Genomic DNA, 23,252 nt, shown 5'->3' with positions numbered 1-23,252 from the left:
TGATTTTAGGCATAGAGGAACTGACTCTGAACCAGACATTGGAGATGTCATTGTTGTATTAAATAGCTTCAAGAGCAAGATACTGGAAGTACAGGTGTGTGAGGCTGAAGCTTTTTACAGGCTTTATTCTTAATATTAACATGAATATTTTTTCTTCATTTTCATTCTACAAAGAATGTTCCAATTATACTGCCTAAAATGTTATGTTGAAACTCTTGCATCGAAAGGAAGGAAGATTAATGTCATGAAGGGAAAACAGCTTGAAGAAAGAAGGAATAACGTTCTTTTTTTGGTTATCCTGTGTTACTGTAGTTGCCTTACCTATAGCCAGATAATGTTACAGATTATATTCTAGAGCTAAGATCAGGAACACAGGTTGAAAAATTAGTCCTAAAAAGAAAAGGTGATGTCTCTTTCCTCAAAGAGAGAAAAAGAATATTTTTCTTTACTTTTTAAAAATGTTCATTTTTTTTTCTTTTATTGCCTTTATTACAAGGGGAATATTCAGTGTTGGCTGGTATAATTCTTTTAAATAAACCAAACTTTCTACTTAAGGCTAGTAAAAATGTTAGATAAATGTTTAAATCTGAAAAGTACTTTAGGATCTAACAATAATCAAATAGTAAGGGCAGAAGGAAATAAAATGAAAGAGAAGTTGAGAACCTAGAAAATTTAAGCACAGAAGCTTCTCTTGGTCCAAGAAAGCAGCTACTCCCTGGGAACATTTGTCCTGTCACACTTGAACTGTCATTTTGATTTAATTTGCTGGGTTATAGGAACAAAAATTAAAACCTGGGACCCATGTAAAGCAGGTGATTTTTTTAGAAGACCCCCCTGCTATGATAAACTGTCATATCTTCAGGGTAAGGACAAAACAGTAAATTATCATGTAATTTTTTAGTCCAAGTTTGTATCAACAAAATAATCCAGGGAACTCTTAATCTTGAGTTGGTATAAAATAGTTCCAGATTGATAGCATGTACAGACACCTGGCAGAAACATTCATATCTCTGGAATAAGATTAAAACAACCTAAACTGCAAATCAAATTTTCCAGATGTAGAGGGCAACACATGGCCAAAGATATGCAAACACACAAAACCAGGAGAAGCAACAGAAATCAGACATCAAGATTCCAGACTTTATATTTGTTGACACAGACTCTGAAATAACTTTGCTTATTTTATTTAAAGACATTAAAAATGCTTGAAAATAACTTCAGGAAATGGAAAACTATAAAAAGTGCATATCAGATTTTTTAAAAGTAGAAACCAGCACAATGCAGCACCAAAATTTAGCATTCAGTGGTTGACTTTTACATGCCTGCAGTGAGAATTAGCAAGTGCAAAGATGGATAGCAAGTATCCCAAATGCAATAGGAACAGGAACAAAGGAAAATACAACAGAGAGCATAAAAGATGCAGTGAATACAGTGAGAAAGTTTAAGATAGCAGGAGTGGGTATGATACTGGCTGTGCCACTCAGCAGCTGTCTGACCGTAGACAGATTACTTAACCTCTTCTGTCTCGTTTTGCTCATTTACAAAATGGGTTTTAAAATAGAACTTACCTTATTAAAACTGTTAGGATAAGACAGTTTAGCTTTGTAAAGTACTTCATGAGTATTTGTTGAATGAATCAAATTAGTTTAAATGGAATTCCAGAAGATAGTGAAAAGAATGAATATAGGTAGTATTTGAAGCAATAAATGGCTAAGAATATTTGAGTCGTTGAAAAATATCAGTTAAAAATAGTCTACACCTTAACTATACCTATGTTCTTGAGATGTTTTCTAGTAATAGTTTGTTCTTCTAACTCTCTGACTCTCAGAATTACAGCAATAAGGCAGGAAAAGGCAACTTAAAGGATTAGCCCTAAACACCAATAACCCACTAAGAGGAATTCCAGAAAGAACAGATAAAATGAAGGAAAGAGAGTATCTTATAGCAAAGAAGAGAAAACACATGTTCATGTCAAAAGAGAACACAAATTACCAAGTAGGATAAGAGAAAATGACTTAGAAATCCTAAGAGCTAAGAAAAAGCAGGTCACCACAATAAATACACAGTGTCAGTCTTAGAATTTGCAAAATTAGTGACAAAATATAGCAAAACAAAGCCTTTAACGTTCTGAGAAAATTTATTTTGAATCTACGTTACTGCATCTAGCCAAATTCTTAATCAAATATGAAACATTTTCTGAAGTGTAAAGATTTAGGAAAACTTCTCACATCCCTTCTTGAAGGTATTTGTCAGCACAGTGAAGATGAGGACTAGGAAAGAGGACAGGTAGTTCAGGAAAAGGTGCACATAACCTGTAAACCAATGAAAACAGCATCTAGTAAGAAACAGTTAATTGTGAACTCCAAGAAAAATTTCTTCAAGACAGGAATTTCAGATAGATAGCAAGAGTAATAAACTGCAAAGTGTTAGAGGTATGGGAAGGAGACATGTATGTAATTACACAAGAAAAGATAACATTCCAAGGCAAAAAAAAAATGCTCTCCATTGGTGGAATATAAGGAAGAAGAATTCATTTGAAATAGCAAGTCTCCTATGAGTAGAACAGTTGTCTCATTTTAACTGTACAAAGAAAATAGGATTTTCACTTAGCTTTTCAGACTGCTTTGTGGGTAGTATTTACTTTGTCAAGGCGAGCACTGAATACTGTTTACTAACTTGTAAGTCTTAGAATCACCATAACAAAATGCCAAGGATGCAGTTACGTTTGCCTAACAAATGTGTTACCTACATTTGCAAAATTCAAAAGTAAAGGTTTAACTATTATCAGTTGGGAGATAGAGGCAAAGGGTAGAAATATTAGTATCCTTATGAAAAGGATGCAAGAGAAACTGTTGATGTTGCTGGAATAAATAAATAAGTATTGTTTAAAGTTACAGAAATTCTCATTAGAAGAACTAGATGAAGATATAACTACCAAAACTTCCAGACAAAGAAGAGAAGGAAGACTAATGTGAACTGCTCATCCATAAGCACAAGAGTAAATGATGTCTCAATTCTCTGCACACAGAAATAACTACCAAATAATGTGTAAAGTTGATAAATGAGCAAACCCAGGTGTAAACACGTTATTTAATGGCATAGAAGTAACAAAAAAAAATGAAAAACAAGAGGCTGAATTGATAGTTGAAGACTAGACTTAATTTATAACCTTGTGCTTTGGATATCTCCCGGATCCTGACTCTGTTTAACTAACCTTTATAACGTTTAAGTCTAAAATTTTTCTTTCCAATGTTATCTAGGTACAAAAAAAACCGGACAAAATTAACGAAGATATCCTTTTTGATAAGCATGAGAAAAAAGGAATGTGGGACTCCATTAAAAGGTATTTAGTATGAATAGTCTAATATATAACTAGATTAATAGAGTCAACTATGTGGAAATCCTGCATATGGTAAAAATCCAAGTGCACAGATCCTTTCCTCAAGGAGAAACTAGGGACAGCTTAAAGTATGTACTGTACAAACCAAAGGAGAAAAAGGATATATCCAATTACAGGGAACCTCAAGAAAGACTTCTTGTGGGGGTGTATAGCGAAGATCTGCTCTAAAGGAAAAGTAGGATTCAAAAGTTGGAGATAGACTGTAGGTACCTGATTACATGAAGGCAAAAAAACTAGATATGTTTCTCAAAGAACAGAAAGTAGCTTGGCTTAGCTACAACATTGAATATAATGTGGAATATATACTTTACATTTTTATTCAAAAGAGGAAAGTATTGGCTCTTGTAGAACCCAGTAAGTAGGCCTCGCTTTAGTCATTAAGGTGATATGGTCTGGAAGTTTCTCCATCTTGGTTTTTACTATTTCTTTACCACTTTCCAAATAATACCAGCAAAAGTTCCAAGGTTGACTTAGTGGTCCCAAACTGAACTAACCACCATAACTCCAGTGACCTCACCTGGGTCACATGCCTATCTCTAGAGCCAGTGGTAAGGCCTGTCCCTCCTAACCTTCTTAGAATGAAGTTGGAAGAGAAATGATTCCCCCCCAAAAACCAAATCATTGTACTGCAAGGGGAACAGGTGTTAGACTGGTAAAATCAAAAGCTATCTGCTATAGAGAGAACTTGGAAAATACGTTTTAATGATTTGAACTTATTTTGAATTACGATAGTAAAGCATTTATCAAAGATAAGAAGTACAAACTTCAGGCCAAGTAGACTCATCAACCTAAATAGATTCTGTTATACCAGTCAATTTTGAACTTTGCCCATTTTAGCTATCCTTTCCTGTAATTGACTTGTTCCGTAAGAAGAATCATGTTATTCTTCCATAATTCCATTGTTTTCTTACTTGGAGGATTACAATAAAAGAGTTGAGGGCTGGGGAGATAGCTCAGTTGGTAGAGTGCTTGTATTGCAAGAACAAGGCCCTGGGTTCAATCCCCAGCACCACAAAAAAAAAAAAAAAAAAAAAAAAAAAAAGAGTTGAGGGCAGGGGCCATAGCTCAGTGGTAGAGTACTTAACCTATCATGTGTGAGGGCCTGAGTTCTAACCCAAATACCAAAAAAAAAAAAAAAAAAAAAAAAAAAATTAAAGAATACTTTTGATAAAACAATTTGTACTTGGCAAACCATCTACCAGGATGATTGTAAGTTGTTGAATTTTCCAAATTTTAGTTATTCTAAACATGTTTATATAAATGATTATTAGTTAAATATAAATTTTATATAAGAAAAATAAAAATTATATACAATATATTTATACAATATGACTACCCCAAGTAAGAGTCAATCATTTTTATATATATAAAAATGATATAGGGCTTGTCTGGATCCAAAAAGTAATAGAATGACAGGTGATCCTAATTAAGCTCTGGGATGTAAGCCATTGAGTGGACACAGCTCCCTAGCCTCTCTGTTAGGGTACCCAGGAAACGTAGATCTTTGTAGCCTGTGTGGTTGGAGAACATACCTAATCAGAGGAGCTCCAAGTTATAGGAATATTTAAAATAACATTTTAGCATGGGGAAGCCTTGTTAGCAACGCTCATAGACCTACTCTATTACCACATAAATCCTGGATGTTCCATAGTTACTTCTGCATTTTATTCATTCCCTCATCATTAGCCTGCTCTTAAAGTTTCAAAAGACTGGATATGGCCATAGCAGGCTATAACCCATCACTGGTTTTCAAAACAGCTTCTGCAATCACAATGATTCAAAGACATTACCTTATTAACTTAGAGATAGTATAATACAATCTGTTATAAATAAAAGCTCATAAAACTTCAAGTGATACTGTCACATGTTCATAAATAATTCATTAATTGTCCTGATAAATGTTTGCTTAAAGTTAATAACTATTTTGAAAGCCTTCAAATATTTATTGTTTATCAAATGTAGTACTTAGGCATGTAAATTTTACAAATATATATTAAGAAACTTAATTACTATTTTTATTCCAAGTTTCACAAGAAGGTTGCATAAAGATACCAAAAAGGAAAAAGATGTTCTAAACATTTTTTCAGTTGCTTCTGGACATTTGTATGAACGCTTTCTAAGGTAAGTATAATTTTATCTAATATTTTGAAAAAGTAATACATGGCTCAGTTCAGTTAAGAATAAAGGAATGTACAGGCAGGAGAAAACTTTCCCATCTTTTGTTTCCTGATACTTAATTTCCTTTTCATACAGAAAACCAATAGTATTTTTATATCCTTCCAAATATATACTATAGGTAAGCAAATATTTTTTTTTCCTTTTCTTAACCTTTTACCCAAATAGTAACAAACTGTATACTGCTCTGTGCCTTGCTTTATTTTAAGTTAACAATTATGAGGTAAGTATATTATTTAAATACAGTAAAATTTCATATGTTTGATTTGTTTTGGAGTAATCACTTTCTTTAATGCTAGAAAATATATAATTTATAACAAGATGTGATAGGGGAAAAAATATGTACAGTGAATTTTCCTGTTTTAAAAAGAAGAGGGAGGTGGGAAAAGGAAAACACATTTACAAAGTACAAGGGGATTTTTTTTTAACTGTTTCTGTAGAAGGATCATGATGCCTCAGAAAAGTTTGAATTGTAGTGTTGATATTTTAACATGGATCTTTAAGTATATTCGTACCTTCTCCATTAAGAGGTCTAGGATAGAAGCAAGAGGATCAGGCCCAGGGAGGAGCCAGTGGAACCCTGAGGCTCCAAGAAGACTGCAGGCTTATCGGGGCTGAGGTCTCCGCTGCTCTCCTCCGTCTTTTCTTGCCTTTCTTTTCCCTGGGCATCTCTGAAAATTTCCGTTTGAAGAATGTTGGGCCTAGATAAAAAGTGAGGCTAGGAAACTCAGAACAAGAAAGTAGGGGCCACACCTTTGGCCATAGGGCAAGAGAGGAAGAAGGTGGTAGAAGCCAGTCAGAAACACCATGAACTCCCAAATGGGGACAAATTCCCTCAAGTTACTCTCTCAGACTTGGATGAATCTTCACCATAAGCCATGGAGACAGAACTGCAAGTGAGACATGGTGGCAGTAGACCTGTAATCCCAGCAACTCAGGAGGCTGAGGCAGAAGGATCACTAGTTCAAGCCAACCTGGGCAACTTGAGATTCTTTCTCAAAATATAAATTTTAAAAAAATGTCTGGGGATGTACTCAGCAGTAGAGCACTCCTGAGTTCAGTCCCCAGCAGGTTGGTGGGATGGAGGGAGGGTGTCCTGCTGTTGTAGGAGGGTACATGATGGGTAGAGTGAAAAGAGGATGGGAGGGGAAAAAGAAAGCGGGATCTAGGATAGCAAAAGAGTGGCCTGTGCAGTGAATTTATCAGTGTAGACATGTCATTTCAAGGTTTGCAGACCTGATCCTAATTCAACAGTAGAACCATAGTTAGGCTCTAGCTCAGCTAGATAAGGCCATTTCAGACTCGCTTCTTTGTCAGCTAGAAGAAACATAACCAGTTTTGTCTCTGCCAAACATATAGATTTCTACCTTTACATAGCATAAATTTGATCAGACATAATAATCTTTGAAGATATTTCAGTTTGAGTCTCCACAATTCATAGTGGAAAACTACAGATTCGTGTCTTTAAATATTTAAAAGCTTTTTTAAAAGTAAGGATGGACTCCTATTAAGGTTAACTTATTATATTGGGTTTAATATTTTTTATACAGAATTATGATGCTTTCTGTTTTACGTAACACCAAAACACCAGTGAAATTTTGGTTCCTAAAAAATTATCTCTCACCAACATTTAAAGTAAGTACATTACTCATTTCATAGAGTGTCTAAAAATAAGTTCATATAACATTTCCTTTTTTAGAATGAGCCTTTGAAATGTATATTTACTCAAATAACAATTTTTAATGAATTTTAAAATGTGTTTATATCTAACTGAAGAAAACTTTCATGAAATTCTTATTTAGAGCCATGTTCAAAGAAAAATGACAGCAGGGAAGTATGTTTAAGCAAGTCAAGATCAAAATGATGGGGCTGGGGAGATAGCTCAGTCGGTAGAGTTCTTGCGTTGCAAGCACAAGTCCCTGAGTTTGATCCCCAGCACCGCAAAAAAAAAAAAAAAAGATCAAAATGATTAGTTGCTTTTCATGATAATGAATATATAAATAAAATTGCAATAGAAGATAAATTAAGATTTTTAATTAAGAAAATTGGATTTTGTCATATTTTTACAAAGATAGACAGGAATAGTAGTAGTACCAGAAAAAGAAAAATCGTACTCTAGAAAATAGTTTTATAATACTGAGAACTGTCTTCATACAGTTCATTAATTGCTGCCGTAGTGTGGACACCACAATCTCAGGCTATCAACATCTGTTACCCTTTACTCTGCCACATACTTGTACTGCAAAGTACTCTGTCCTCCCTAATCACAGGTTACTAGGAGCTTAACCTGCATTATTCAGTTGTTCTTCATAACAGTCCCACGTGGTAAAAAAACCAAGCCTGCACAGTTGGGAGGTACCTAAGACTACCCTTACGTTCCATAATTCCCTAGGACTCTCACAAATCAGAAAAACAATTATACTCAGTTTATTACCCCAGAAGTGTGCCCAAAAATCAGTAAGGAAGAGGTGCAGAGAGTAGAATCCATATAGTCTCCCTGCTGTCCTCTCCCAGTGCGGTTGCACATACAGGACTTATTTCTCCTAGCAACGGTGTGACAGCGCTCATGGAATATTGCCAACCAGGGATGCTCACTTAGACTCTGATATCTGGCATTTTTATTGGGTGTCAACCATGTAGACCCAGCTGACAGCATGCTTGGGCGACCTAAGCTCTTGCCTCTGCAGAGGATGTACTGATGACTTGTGGCCCAAGGTGTTAGTTAGCATTGATTTTCTGGTGTGGCCTAAGGTCCCCAGAGAAAGACATTTTTATGAGGCAGTTCATTCCATAGGTGGAGGTTATCTTATGGGAGTCAGAGCAAAGAATCACAGCTCTGTGTGTGTGTCCTTGATAGCACAGGCCTGAAATCACTTACTAGGAACATAGCTGAGATTTGAATCCAAGCATTGTGACCTCAAAGGCCAGGTGCTTAACCCTATGGAACAGCATTTCTGTCTCCTACCACTAACAGAGCATCCTGTGCTCATCTGATAATAGACCAAGAAAAAAAACCAACTCTGAAAAAGAGTTACACTGTTTTGTTACTCAACATTTAACATGTTAATGTAACCAAACACTGCATGGTTGCTAAGTGACTACATAAACTGAGATAATACAACCTAAACATTGTCTTAGCAGAAAATTATATTACTCATTAGAAAAATAGTGCTGATTGTGAATTTAAAAATTCATATGCCATTTCTCCATAGCCACAAGAATTACCCTATTTGAAATAAATATTTTTCTTCTTCTGTAATTTGTTTCTTTCTGTTGAATTTTTTTCTTTTGAAAACTTCTTAGTAGGACTGGAGAGATAGCTTAGTTGGTAGAGTACTTGCCTTGTAAGCACAAGGCCCTGGGTTCGGTCCCCAATACTGACAAAAAAAAAAAAAGAAAACTTTTTAGTGAAATACAACATGTACACATAAAGGTACACAAACCGCAAATACACAGCTTTCCTGAACTGGGTTGAAATACCTGTGTCTCCAGCAGCCAGATGCAGAAGTTGCCAGCACTCTGGATCCATGCCTTCCAATCTGGAAAGTCACCCCTCCTCTCTTCCTTCACATCTTTGCTAAAAGTACACTTCCTGTGCTATAATCCTTTCTTTGATTGCACTATGCCAACTCTAATTCCCTCTTACCTAATCACTTTATTTTCCTTCCTCTTTTTTCCTCCATAGCACTATCTTCTGTAGGTAACTCAATAAATAATTTCATTTATTTTGTACCTGCTGCCTCTAAAACATAAGTGTCTCCAGGGCTATCATTTGTGGTTGTGTTCACTACTATATCCTCAGGACTACAACAGTGCCGGGCACATCATTTGTATGCAGTATGTTTGTGCATAGTTGCTGAAGAAAGAACAAAGTTTTCTTTCTAATTTTTCTTAATGTTTTATTTTTAAACTAAATCAGTGACTCCCAGCAGCTATTCTAGACACAGTTTTAACATTTCAATTCACAGATAAAAATCAATCTTTACAAAGTAAAAAAAAAAAAAAAAAAAAAAAAAAAATTTGATCCTTACATTATTTATTTTGTTCTTGCAAAAACAGAGGAAAAAACTTATTCATATAACCAAAAACTCTTTATGGATAAAAATTAAAGGAGAAAAAGCGGATTTTAAATTTGCTAGCCTACCTTTTCCTACACCATTACCATCTTCCCTCTGTTTTTATCCTCTTGAATGAAACTGAACCAAAATTTCATTAGCTACTTCTGGGCTAAACAGGGAATAAGGTGCACCCATATGCTTCATAGTGTTTCCATTAAACAACAGACCACACGTATAATGGTGGTCTCATATAATTATAATAGAGCAGAAAATTTTCAATAGCCTAGTGACCTCAAAGCATGGTAATGTCATGGCACAACACATTACTCACATGTTGTGACGATGCTGATATTAACAAACCAACTGTGCTGCCACACAGTTATGTATAGTACATAAAGCTGCATAATGATAATAAACAATTATATTTATTATCCAGAAACAGACATTGTTCTCATAGGAGAGGACCGCTCCATTTCATGTTCAGGCTAATGTGTTTTGTCTTAGTTTTTAACAAAGCAGTTTAAAAAGTAGAAAAATAAAGTGTAAAAAATAGAAAAAGACTTTTAAAGTTTATGAATTAAAACTGTTTCAGTAAGATAAGGCTAATTCATTATCAAAGAAAGAAAAAATTTGTATGAATTTCATAAAGCCCAAGTATAGTGTTTATAAAGCCTCCGTAGTGTTCTAGGCCCTTCCATTCCCTCACACTCATTTCACTGACTCACCCAGAACAACTTCCAGTCCTGCAAGCCCCATTCATGGTAGGTACCCTATAGAGGTTGTCCAATTTTTTATCCTCTATTCCATAGTTTACGGTACCTTTTCTGTTTATATAAAATGCTTATGATTTTTAGTTGCTTTTACAGCAGCAGACTGCAGGTTTGAAGGCTTAGGAACAATGGACTATACCATCTAGGTATATGTAAGCAACCCTGTGAAGCTGCAGTGACAAAAATCATCTAATGACACATTTCTCAGAACATATCCCGGTTGTTAGCTGACACAGAGGTGTGCTGCTAATATGTGAGAATATACTGAATCAGGTATCAAATATTCAGACTATGGTAACTATCGTGTATGTTTAATTCTTGAATCAGTCATAAATCTCAAACATGAAACTCCTGTAGAGGATCTAATTTATCAATTTATGAATCATTTTGTGCCTTTTGTTTCGTCATTTTTCTGATCAACCAGTGTGTTAGCATATTCCTAAACTCTGTGATACATGGGTATTCTAAGATCAAAGGCTTTTCTTTCTGAAGTCAAGTTATCTCCAAACATGAGTAGTAAAAGTATAAAAACATTTCTCTTGCTTAATAAATAGACTAGTTAACCTAGTCCCCTTACTTTCATGGCAGTATATAATTTTATATACTTGTCACCGTTTTCATATTTGTCATCAATAGTTGGTGTTGCTCAGCTTCCTATTAAACTGTAACACCTGGGATAACCAACTTGGGAGATTTATTTCAGCTCGCAGACCTGGAGGTTTCAGTCCACAGTTCTTTGGACCTGTTGATTTGAGCCTGTGGTAGCACTGTACAGCATAGGAGAGCATGTGGTTGATGACACCTTTTCATTATGTCAGCTGGGAAACAACGAGGAGCCACTCAGGTCCCAGTATCCCCTTCAAGAACACCCCCCCAATGACCTAACTTCCTAGGTACTACCTCCTAAAGGTTTCACCACTTCTGAATAGTACCACAGACTAGCAACCAGGATTTCCACACATGGACTTTTGGGAGACACTTCCCATAGAATTATGACTAGCACAGATATAATTTATAGAAGTAATATTTAGACATTTTCAAGTTTGCTTTTGTATAGAACTGAACTACTTTCTCTTCTTCAACTATATGATTTTGTGTGTATGTTTTTAGGAGATAATCCCTCACATGGCTATGGAGTATGGATTCCAGTATGAACTGGTCCAATATAAGTGGCCCCATTGGCTTCATCAACAGACTGAAAAACAACGAATTATTTGGGGTTACAAAATTCTTTTCCTTGATGTACTTTTTCCACTAGCAGTAGACAAAATCATATTTGTCGATGCTGACCAGGTAATAAGATTAATTATTGTTTTTTAGTAGTAATCAAATTTCTTTTACACTTCTGCATGAATATAAGGGGTTAATTTATGTTGCTCATGTTTATTGTCTTTGTTGCCATGCTACATAAATATGTAAGTCAAGATTGTAATGTATTGAGCTGGGGTTGTGGCTCAGTGGTAGAGCACTCACCTAGCATGTGTGAGGCCCTGGGTTCAGTCCTCAGCATCACATAAAAATAAAATAAAGGTATTGTATCCACCCTAATGTATCAGCAAAGTGCCTTTAATTGAAAAACAAAAGGAAAGAATTCCAGGTGAAAATTCAAGGAATTGCAAGAGTAACACTTATTATTTTAGGCATAACAGTTTTATGTCGGTAGTAGTTTTTTAAGTCTGGGAATAAAAATAAATATATGAATCATAAGAGTAATTATATGAATTTTTGCAAATATGAGCTGAAATTTTTAAATTAACTATTTCTTCTTGCTGGAGAAGTTAACAGCAATGACAACCATCCTGTCATTTTTCCATCTTCAGCATTGACATTCAACTAGTAACCAAATCCTTATCACTCTACAGCTTAATGAAAGTAATGCCTTAAATTTGCACCCCCCATTAAGGTTCTCAACTTTCAAAATTTATATCTAAAAATTATGACTTTTCCCTTTACTCCTTGCATTGCCTTTGTAATCATTAATTGAAAAAAATTTTTGAAAAACCTACAGAATTTCTAATAACAGTAATATGTACATGTAAATGTAACAAATGTTACTTTTATGTTTATGTATATGAATTAGGATTCATATACTTAGAAAACAGATATATTTTCAGGTTCTATATTAGAAGTTACTTATACTCTATTATACTGTTTTCCAAGTTGATAAATATGAACCATTGTAATAAAAACAAAAAACAGGCAAGTATAGGTGATGAAGTAGCATTTCTAAACATTAGCTGATACAGTTTTTTCTCCTACCTTCCCTAACATAAAGTAAAATAAAACAAAACCTACTAACATTATCTTTAAAGCCATGCAGAATAATCAGATTTTTCTTTGATTCAAATTGTTTTTCAGCATATGACATTTATCATAAAATTATTTTGAAATATTAATCCACACATTAAGAAACTGAGGACTCTGTACTTGTATAATATTTAATCCTTCCCAAAATATGACTTATGTTAAAAAAACTCACTTAGAAATGATATAACAGGGGCTGGTTGTGGCTCAGTGGTAAAGCACTTGCCTGGCATATATGAGGCCCTAGGTTCTATCCTCACCACCACATATAAATAAATAAACATAAAAGATCCATCGACAACTAAAAAATATGTTTTTTAAAAAATGATACAGTACTCTTACTGGCAAGACCACTGTTATATAGACCGAGAATGTTAATTTCAGGTTTCCTTTAATATGTAAGGACAAGACAGTAAATTCACACCAAGAGAAAGCAACATGAGGAAAATGTAGCTCTCTCTATACCTAACCTAGGGTGAGATTTGACAAACCCATGAAGGGCATATATTATTTTACTTTTTATTTTAATTATTTAGATAGTGAGACATGACCTAAAAGAACTCCGAGATTTTGATCTGGGTGGCGCTCCTTACGGGTACACTCCATTCTGTGATAGCCGCACTGACATGGATGGATATCGTTTCTGGAAAACAGGATACTGGGCATCACATCTTGTGAGAAGGAAATACCATATCAGGTAATAAAATTTAAATAAGAAAATTAAAATAAATGATGTATTGAATTACAGTATTCACTTTTCCTAGGAATTATGATAATGATAGCCAGTTACATAGTGCTTATTACATGCCAGGCACTGATCGGTGTCTTTACATACGTTAACTCATAAAGTCTTTGACAGCCTTTGTAACAGTTATTATCTCCATTTTATATATTTGGAAACTATAGCATTCAGCATTTGTATAACTTGCCAGGCTAACCTTGCTAGTACATGGTTGAGCCAGTTTAACTCCAGTAATAGGGCTCAAGTATAATGCTCATAACCACTGCAGCAGATTTAAGCTTGGTTTACCAAGTAATAAAATGACTGCACTATCTTCAAAGCTGGTACTTTTTTGTAGGGCCATGAATTTCATGACAACTTGAAAAACTTTGAGGTAACTCTAGAACATAGGTCTTATCAGAATTGTAACAAACTTCATATTCCATGGAAGCAATGTTAGGTATTGAGAGCAACTTTGTGAAAGGACTTATTATTATTAGATCATAGGATGTCTGTAGTTAATAGCATCACCATAGACATTCACTGGGGAAAGTGCAACTACATTAGCAACATAGGCTATCAAGAAGTATTCACTTTTGCAGTGCCTTATACGTAGTGGATCTCAAGAAATTCAGGAGAATTGCAGCAGGTGACAGACTCAGGGGTCAGTATCAAGCTCTCAGCCAAGATCCAAACAGCCTTTCAAACCTAGATCAGGTAAGTAAAATGTTAACAAACATGTTTTAATACATATATATAGACTGTTTCAGTTCCCTGAATGCAGACTTCATAATCATATTTTCTGTTTCTCAAACCTCTGCCCTTTTTGTGAATATCTCTACTTACACAAGTTTTCATTTGAAACTCTCCATGAAATTCTTCATTATTGCATCTGAAACATTTTAGACAATTTAAGCAGAAGCAAAAGATCCTGTAGCTCATAATCCCCACTGTTTTCCCTTATTTTTACTAAACCATACATATTCACTCATTCATTTAGCAAGCATCTGTTGCATACCTTCTAAGTGCAAGACATTCTACTAAGGCCTGAAACAACAGAAAACAAAAAGATTCTTGCATTCATGGTGCTTTAATTCTATTCATTCATTCTATTTGGAATTCATTCTAATTCATTCTAATTGGAAGATAATTTTTTAGAAAAACAATATTTAAAGGTAATCAGTATTCCAGAAGAAAAAATAAAATAGGAAATCATGATAGTTCAGAACGGTGAATAAGATTTGGGGTTTGCAATTGTATTGGGCACCCATGTGTCCCTATGAAGGTGACATTTAAGTGGATTTCAGATGGGAGCATAAAACTGACCATACAGATGTCTGTGAGGATTCTACACAGAGGGAATACCTAGTGCAAAATTCCCAAGGTGGGAGTAGATCTTACATGTTTGAGGAACAGCAAGGAGGCCAGTACAACTGAAATAAAATTAGGATGAGAGGAGTACACCATGAGGGCAAAGGGTCCAGATAATGTAGAAAGCTTAGGCACGTTGTTTAAAAATCTAGTAAATGAAAATTTAGATTAGAATATTAATGACTTATTCAAGACCACCCTGGTAAGGGACTAATTTAAATCATTCTTGAAAATTAGGAGAATTTGGAATACATATGAGAGCACATAGAAAATGGGATGTTTTCAGTACTGCTAGTTAGTGGAAACTGATTTAAGGTCCTTGGTAAACTCCAATAACATGCCAAATTTAGATTTTCAATACCACGATTTTTGTAATTTTTAGTAATTTTACCAGTAGATAATTTATATGGAATGCTTAGTCTTAACATATAATTGAAAGCTTGTGAATTTGCTATTACCTGTCTGTACTAGAGAAAGGCCTGATTTTTCAAGTTTTCCATGAACTCTGTTCTCCTAACTTTGCAGTACCGTATTTGGGGAACCATTGCCCTTATTCTGGTGCAGTTTCCCTTTCATTCCCACCAATAATCCAGTGAACACTTCTCACTAAAGGCTATTACTTAAAATCTAGGTACAAGTGTCCTGTAAACTCTACTTTATTCTGATGTGCTTTCTTTGCAATACAAAAGCATATCACATCTTCAAGGTTCTTCCCTGACATCTGTGACTTTCCTACTGCAGTTGTGTTGGTGAACTATTTTTCCTGTGCTTTTCAAATAAATGTTGCTATTCTGTGAGTCTCAGCCTTGGCCCACTTCTCATTCTGCACCAACTCTATTAGCAGTCTTATGTTCATTCATCCTTTCAGTTTCCATCTTCCTACTAACAATTCCAAATTTTATCTCTCTATCTTGCTATTGATGAATGCCAAACTCATTTAAGTCTACCAACATCACCACATTAATACCCTAAACTGTCTCAAGTTAAGAGTCAAAAACTCAAGTTCTGTTCTGCCTCCACCATTACCTACATTAGCAAATGCCATTTAACTGCCTGTCACAGGTTGGATTTCTGAGGAAATAAACTGACTAAAATGGAAGTTGGCTTGCAAAAAGATTATTGGGAAATGCTCTCAGGACCAGGAAAATTCTACAAATTCAAGAAAGACTCAGATGAGTGATCCCCAGGAGCTCTGAAGCTGAGATGGTCCTTCTGAGATGATGAGGCACAAATTTGGGCACAGAACCCTGGTATTTATTCCTTCACATCAACAAATTATTGGATGTAGGCTTTCCCAGGTCAGACAGTTCTCCCCCAGTAGCAGTTCTTAGTGATAACTGACAGTTGAAAGTTGTCGGCAGCAGCACTTGCCAGCAGCTAGTAGCAGTTTTCAGACTTGAATGGAGATGTGGATGCTGCAACACAGCATCTGTTATAGTGCGCACTGTACTACATGAATCTACCCCTTTGAATAAATTCAGAAAACTTTAAGAAGAGAGTTAGTGGGACAAACTTCAGCCTGTATATCTGGATCTAGTCTGTAGCCCATATCTACGCCCATCATCTCTGCTGCCCATTGAGGATTCCTCTAACCTAGTGAACCACAAAGTGATTCTGGGTCATATCAGTTGGTTGTGGAGTTGTAGGGATAATAAGCACAACCTCCCTAAAAGAATCCCCAGGGATGATAGAAGGGGCTTATCACCTTGTACATATGTAATTCTTATGAATGGTAATAGCACTATATGATGGTTGTTGATGTAGAGTATAATGCTGCATATGAAGGATGGCACCTTACCTTGCAGAGAATTATCATCAAAATAGCACCTCTGCTGCCTCTGCTGTCTTCAGTAGACTTTTCAGTTGTTCTCTCAGCCAGCATCTTTTGTGTGGTATAGAATGTTGATAGGATTGTAAAATTCATATGCCCTTTGCCATGATATCTTTGCTGTAAATTTGGTCTCTTAGTCTAATCCAGTATTATATCAAACCCTGTGTCCCAGTGGATAGCTCCCTAAGCTCTTGGATAATGGTGCTGGCTAGGATTCTATGAGCACAGAAAGCAAACCCATACACAAAATATGTGTGTATTCAGAAAAATCTATGCCCTTTCCAGGGTAGAAGAGGTCCAGTGTAGTTAATTTGCTACCAGACTTCTAATTGATCCTTTCAAAGTATAAATGCTGCCTCAGACTCAGTGTTTGTCTGTTCTCTTGGCAGCTGTAAGAGTTAGATCAGCCTTGGTAAGTGGGCACCTATGCTACTGGGCCCATACGCAGACTCCATCTCGCCGTCATTCTACGCTCCATGTGCCCATTGTGCCATTGGAGTAGCCAGTGACCACGGTTAGCAGACATCAGCAGACTGTTATCATTTTGTCTGGTTTGTCATTTAGTGCAGCATCTCTGTTGAGTGCTTTCTGGTGGATCTTTAACGTTTAGTACCTAAAGATTGATCCATAAACATTCACTCCAAAATTCCTTCCCCTTAATCTTTCAATATTTCTCTTTCTGAGCCTCTTGCCCATGACATTGTTGAATGTCACATCATTCACCACTTCTAATGAATTCTGATACATTCTAACTGTAGGATACTTTTCTTCCTGCATGAACAAAATGATGTGTGTCATGTGAAGCAGTTAAAATAGTTCTTTAGATATAAACTCATACCACTAAGTACCTCTGTTAAAAAAAAAAAAGAAAAAAATGTCTGAAATAAATAACCTCAGCTTCTACCCAGAAACTTAAGGAAAAAAGAGAAAATTAAAACCAGAGTAAGGTCTCTGCTAATGCAGACAAGAAAAGAATAGAAAATACAGACTAGGAAGAAAGAAATGAGCATGTCTAATAAGTGTAGAAAACGCAAAAGGATCATCAACAAAAACCCCGGAGTGATGAGGAATGATACCTCAGAAATAAAGATACTAAGTTAATATACCAAAATGAAATCACTTTTCCATATGACAGCAGCAAACAAGTGGAATTTGAAATTTAAAACCATCATTTACATTAGCATCAAAAAAGTGAAATACTTTAAGTTTAAATCTAATAAAATGACATTCCATCCCTTATTACTAACGGTCTTTTCTCCAAACTTCTGTACTCCCTTGTTTCATAGAATATAATCTGAAAGTGCTGAATAATGTCAATACAATCTTGATGGCTCCTTTCCCCATTTTGTCCTTTTTTGTTGTTTTTTGTTTGCTTGTTTGCAGTCAATGTGAGCCTCTATATACAAAACCCTATATACTAAAAAAGTTTAATGAACCAGTAACTGCTTTTAATAAGACTGTAAGATAATACTGATAAATGAAAATCATTTCTATTTCAATGTACTATCAACAGACAACTGGAAATTAAAAGAAAATTTCTAATAGCATTTTTTAAATGAACAACTTGGGGATCAGACTTAAGACTTAAAGATTGAAAACTACAAAACACTGCTGAGAGATATTAAGGATTGCCTAAATAAGTGGAAAGATAGATACTTCGTTCATGGTTGGAAGACTTAATATGGATAAATATGGTGTCCCTTCAAATTGATCTCTAGATCTCTAGATTGAATGCAATTATAAAATATATATATATATATATATATATATATATATATATATCCTAGTAGGTGTTCTTGCAGAAGTTGATGTTAGTTTTAAAATTCTCATGGAAATATAATAGACCTAAACAACTTTGAAAAAGATCAAAGTTCAAGGAATTATCCTGAGTTTAAGGTTTAATATAAAGCTAATTAAAACAGTGCAGTGTTGGTGTAAAGACAGAACATTCAATCCGTAAGTAAAATGGTAGAATCTAGAAATAGATCTACATATATGGTCAGTTCACTTTTAACAAAGTTGCAAAGGTAATTTACTTGACAAGGGATAGCCTTTTCAACAAATAGTGTTGGAACTGGTAAAGAACTTTATGCTAAACAAAAAAACAAAACAAAACGAAAAAAGCAGAAACCCTCCAATCCATGAACAAGCACCATAAAGAAAAACTAACTCCAAACACATTATAGACCTAATAACTATAAAATTTCTAGAAGATAGAAGAAAAATCTCTTTATTTTTAGGTTAGATGAAGGTTTCTTTGATATGACACTTAAAAATGATTAAAGAATTGATAAATATATAAAGAACTCTCAACTCATTTATAAGAACATTCTTTTTTAATCAAATTTTTATTGCTTTTTTAGGTATACATGATAGTAGAATTCACTTTTATATAATTATACAACATGAAATATATTTTATTCTAGTTAGGACCCTTATGAATGTACATGATGGTGGAATTCATTTATAGTGTATTCATATAAGTACATAGGAAAATTATTTCATTCTATTGTCTTTCCTCTTCCTATCTTCCTCCCTTCCCTTCATTCCCTTTTGTCTAATCTACTGAATATCTGTTCTTCCCAATTTGATAAAGAAATTGTGACCACAACAAGCATTAGAGAAGCTACACAGTCAGGCAGGGTGGTGCAGGCCTGTAATCCCAGCTGTCCAGAGGCTGAGACAGGAGAATTTACCCAAGAGAGATATAACAGAGCAGCTGAAAAAACAGCGTAGTTTCTCTGGGTCAGGAAGCCAAGTCTGACGGTTGCATGCAGTGCTTCACCATCCAAGTTTGCAGTCTTGGTGTCAGCTAAGGGACTGCCATCTGATCTGAAGGCTTGACTGGGCAAGGTCACTCACGTGGTTGTAGACAGGATTTACTTCAAGAGTTGTTGTACTGAAGGCTTCATTTCCTTGCTGGCTGTTGACTGTAAACAGTTTCTTGCCAAAAGGCTTTATTTATTAGGGCAAATAAGAAGATTCAAAGAAAGAATGTCAGTAAAATGGAAGTCACAGTCTGTTATAATCATTTTTCCTTTCAACTTATACTTTTTCTTATTAACATATTAGCTTTACATATTAATGTGATTCAGTATGATATTTGTATACATGCTTTAATCATCCAACCACCCTTCTTCTACCTTGCACTTCCCCTCTTCACCAGCACCCTTGCCAGTCCCTAGTATTCACTATTCTATGTTCAGGTAGACTTTTTTATATGGTAGCATATGTGATAGAGAACATGCAATATTTGTCTTTTCTGTATCTGGTTTATTTCACTTAACATGGTATCCTCAAGTTCCATCCATTTTGCTACAAATGACAGGGTTTCATTTTTTTCTTTATGGCTAAGTGATACTTCATTGTGTATATATGCTATATTTCCTTTATCCAATCATCTCTTGATAGGCATATAGACTGATTCTATATTTTAACTATTGTGATGTACTCTAATCACAGAATTGGCATCTGATTTCTTTTACCATATTGTTTGTTACATGGAAGTGATTAGGTCTGGCTGTATAAGAAGGAATTGTATAAAAGAATGAATAATAGGAGTCAGGTATCCCTGGGAACCATACCAAAAACTACCTACCACAGACCCTAATAAATATCAAGAGGAAAATAGATTAAAAGATGCAATGTATCCTAGAATGTAGTATTACTCAACAGCAAAAAAGGATGAACCATTCATATGCATAACAGCATGAATAAACCTGATAACAATTATGCTGATCTAAAGTAACCAAAAGAATATATATTATATGGTTTTATTTATATAAAATTAGAATGCAAACTAATCCACAGTGGCAAACAGCAGTTAATGCTTACCTGAAGTCTGGATTGAGTAGATGAAGTGAGAACAAAAGGGAGGTATTGCAAAAGGGCAGAGGAAACTTGAGGGTGATGAATGTTTGCAATGACCTTGACTACGGTAATGGTTCCACAGAGGTGAACATACCTTTAAATGGAATAGATAAATAATCAAAAAATAAGCAAGCTTCTGTAGCCATTCGGTTTTTGACAAGCATGCCAAGATAATTTTTTTTTTTTATTGTAAACAAATGGGATACATGTTGTTTCTCTGTTTGTACATGGCGTAAAGGCATACCATTTGTGTAATCATAAATTTACATAGAGCAATGTTGTTTGATTCATTCTGTTATTTTTTTCCCTTCCCCCCACCCCTCCCACCCCTCTTTACCCTCTATACAGTAGTTCCTTCCTCCATACTTGCCCCCCTCCCTAACCTTAACTCTAACCCTTCCCTCCCCCCCATTATGTGTCAACCTCCACTTATTAGCGATATCATTCGTCCTTTGGCTTTTTGAGATTGGCTTATCTCACTTAGCATGATATTCTCCAATTTCATCCATTTGCCTGCAAATGTCATAATTTTATCATTCTTTATGGCTGAGTAATATTCCATAGTATATATATACCACAGTTTCTTTATCCACTCATCAATTGAAGGGCATCTAGGTTGGTTCCACAGTCTGGCTATTGTGAATTGAGCAGCTATGAACATTGATGTGGCTGTATTTCTGTAGTATGCAGATTTTAAGTCCTTTGGGTATAGGCCAAAGAGTGGGATAGCTGGGTCAAATGGTGGTTCCATTCCAAGTTTTCTAAGGAATCTCCACACTGCTTTCCATAGTGGCTGCACTAATTTGCAGCCCCACCAGCAGTGTATGAGTGTACCTTTCTCCCCACATCCTCGCCAACACCTGTTGTTGCTCGTATTCTTGATAATCGCCATTCTAATTGGGGTGAGATGGAATCTTAGGGTGGTTTTGATTTGCATTTCTGTAATTACTAGAGATGTTGAACATTTTTCCATATGTTTGTTGATTGCTTGTAGATCTTCTTCTGTGAAGTGTCTATTCATTTCCTTAGCCCATTTGTTGACTGGACTGTTTGAATTCTTGGAGTAGAGTTTTTTGAGTTCTTTATAGATTCTGGAGATTAGTGCTCTATCTGAAGTATGATTGGCAAAGATATTCTCCCACTCTGTAGGCTCTTTCTTCGCATTGCTGATAGTTTCCTTTGCTGAGAGAAAGCTTTTTAGTTTGAATCTATCCCAGTGGTTGATTCTAGCTTTTATTTCTTGTACTATGGGAGTCCTGTTAAGGAAGTCTGGTCCTAGACCAACAAGGTGAAGATTTGGACCTACTTTTTCTTCTATAATCTGCAGGGTCTCTGGTCTGATTCCGAGGTCCTTAATCCATTTTGAGTTGAGTTTTGTGCATGGTGAGAGATATGGGTTTAGTTTCATTCTGTTGCATATGGATTTCCAATTCTCCCAGCACCATTTGTTGAAGAGGCTATCTTTTCTCCATTGCATATTTTTGGCCCCTTTGTCTAGTATGAGAAAATTGTATTTATTTGGGTTTGTGTCCGTGTCCTCTATTCTGTACCATTGATCTACCTTTCTATTTTGGTACCAATACCATGCCGTTTTTTGTTACTATTGCTTTGTAGTAGAGTTGAAGATCTGGTATTGCAATACCCCCTGTTTCACTCTTCCTGCTAAGGATTGCTTTAGCTATTCTGGGTTTCTTATTCTTCCAGATGAATTTCATAATTGCCTGCTCTATTTCTGTAAGGTACGTCATTGGGATTTTAATTGGAATTGCATTGAATTTGTATAGCACTTTAGGTAGTATGGCCATTTTGACAATATTAATTCTTCCTATCCAAGAACATGGAAGATCTTTCCATCTTCTAAGGTGTTCTTTAATTTCTTTCTTTAGTGTTGTATAGTTCTCATTGTAGAGGTCTTTCACCTCTTTTGTGAGATTGATTCCCAAGTATTTTATTTTTTTTGAGGCTATTGTGAATGGGGTAGTTTTCCTAATTTCTCTTTCTGAAGATTCATCACTTATGTATAAAAATGCGTTGGATTTATGGGCATTGATCTTGTAACCTGCTACTTTACTGAAATCACTTATGAGTTCTAAGAGTTTTCTGGTGGAATTTCCAGGTTCCTCTAAATATATAATCATGTCATCAGCGAACAGGGATAGTTTGAGTTCTTCTTTTCCAATTCGTATCCCTTTAATTTCTTTGGTTTGTCTAATTGCTCTGGCCAGAGTCTCAAGAACGATGTTGAATAGAAGTGGTGAAAGAGGGCATCCCTGCCTTGTTCCAGTTTTTAGGGGGAATGCTTTCAGTTTTTCACCATTTAGAATGATATTAGCCATGGGCTTAGCATAAATGGCCTTTACAATATTAAGGAATGTTCCCACTATCCCTATTTTTTCTAGTGTTTTGAGCATGAAGGGGTGCTGTATTTTATCAAATGCTTTTTCTGCATCTATTGAAATAATCATGTGATTCTTGACTTTAAGTCTATTAATATGGTGAATTACGTTTATTGATTTCCTGATGTTGAACCAACCTTGCATCCCTGGGATGAAACCCACTTGATCATGATGCACTATCTTTTTAATATGTTTTTGTATGCGATTTGCTAAAATTTTGTTGAGAATTTTTGCGTCGATGTTCATTAAGGATATTGGTCTGAAATTTTCTTTCCTTGATGAGTCTCTGTCTGGTTTAGGTATCAGTGTGATATTGGCTTCATAGAATGAGTTTGGGAGGGTTCCCTCCTCTTCTA

At 35.3% G+C, this 23,252-nt stretch overlaps 1 protein-coding gene across 4 annotated transcripts in view; it reads left to right on the top strand.

Annotated features, from left to right (window-relative positions):
- Positions 1-23,252, top strand: part of UGGT2 (UDP-glucose glycoprotein glucosyltransferase 2) — a 212,494-nt gene that overhangs the window by 149,067 nt on the left and 40,175 nt on the right. For all 4 annotated transcript variants that reach the window (XM_079137705.1, XM_079137704.1, XM_079137707.1 and 1 more), the window contains 7 exons: positions 10-94; positions 3,261-3,343; positions 5,426-5,521; positions 7,126-7,210; positions 11,514-11,696; positions 13,244-13,404; positions 14,031-14,145. In XM_079137705.1, coding sequence (XP_078993831.1) covers positions 10-94; positions 3,261-3,343; positions 5,426-5,521; positions 7,126-7,210; positions 11,514-11,696; positions 13,244-13,404; positions 14,031-14,145 — 808 coding nt within the window. The remainder of the gene's footprint in view (positions 1-9; positions 95-3,260; positions 3,344-5,425; positions 5,522-7,125; positions 7,211-11,513; positions 11,697-13,243; positions 13,405-14,030; positions 14,146-23,252) is intronic.

The sequence above is a fragment of the Sciurus vulgaris genome, assembly GCF_902686455.1.
Source record: "Sciurus vulgaris genome assembly, chromosome: 4".
NCBI classification, from domain to species: domain Eukaryota; kingdom Metazoa; phylum Chordata; class Mammalia; order Rodentia; family Sciuridae; genus Sciurus; species Sciurus vulgaris.
The sequence above is the reverse complement of the archived record's forward strand: the minus strand, read 5'-3'. Positions and strand labels throughout refer to the sequence as shown.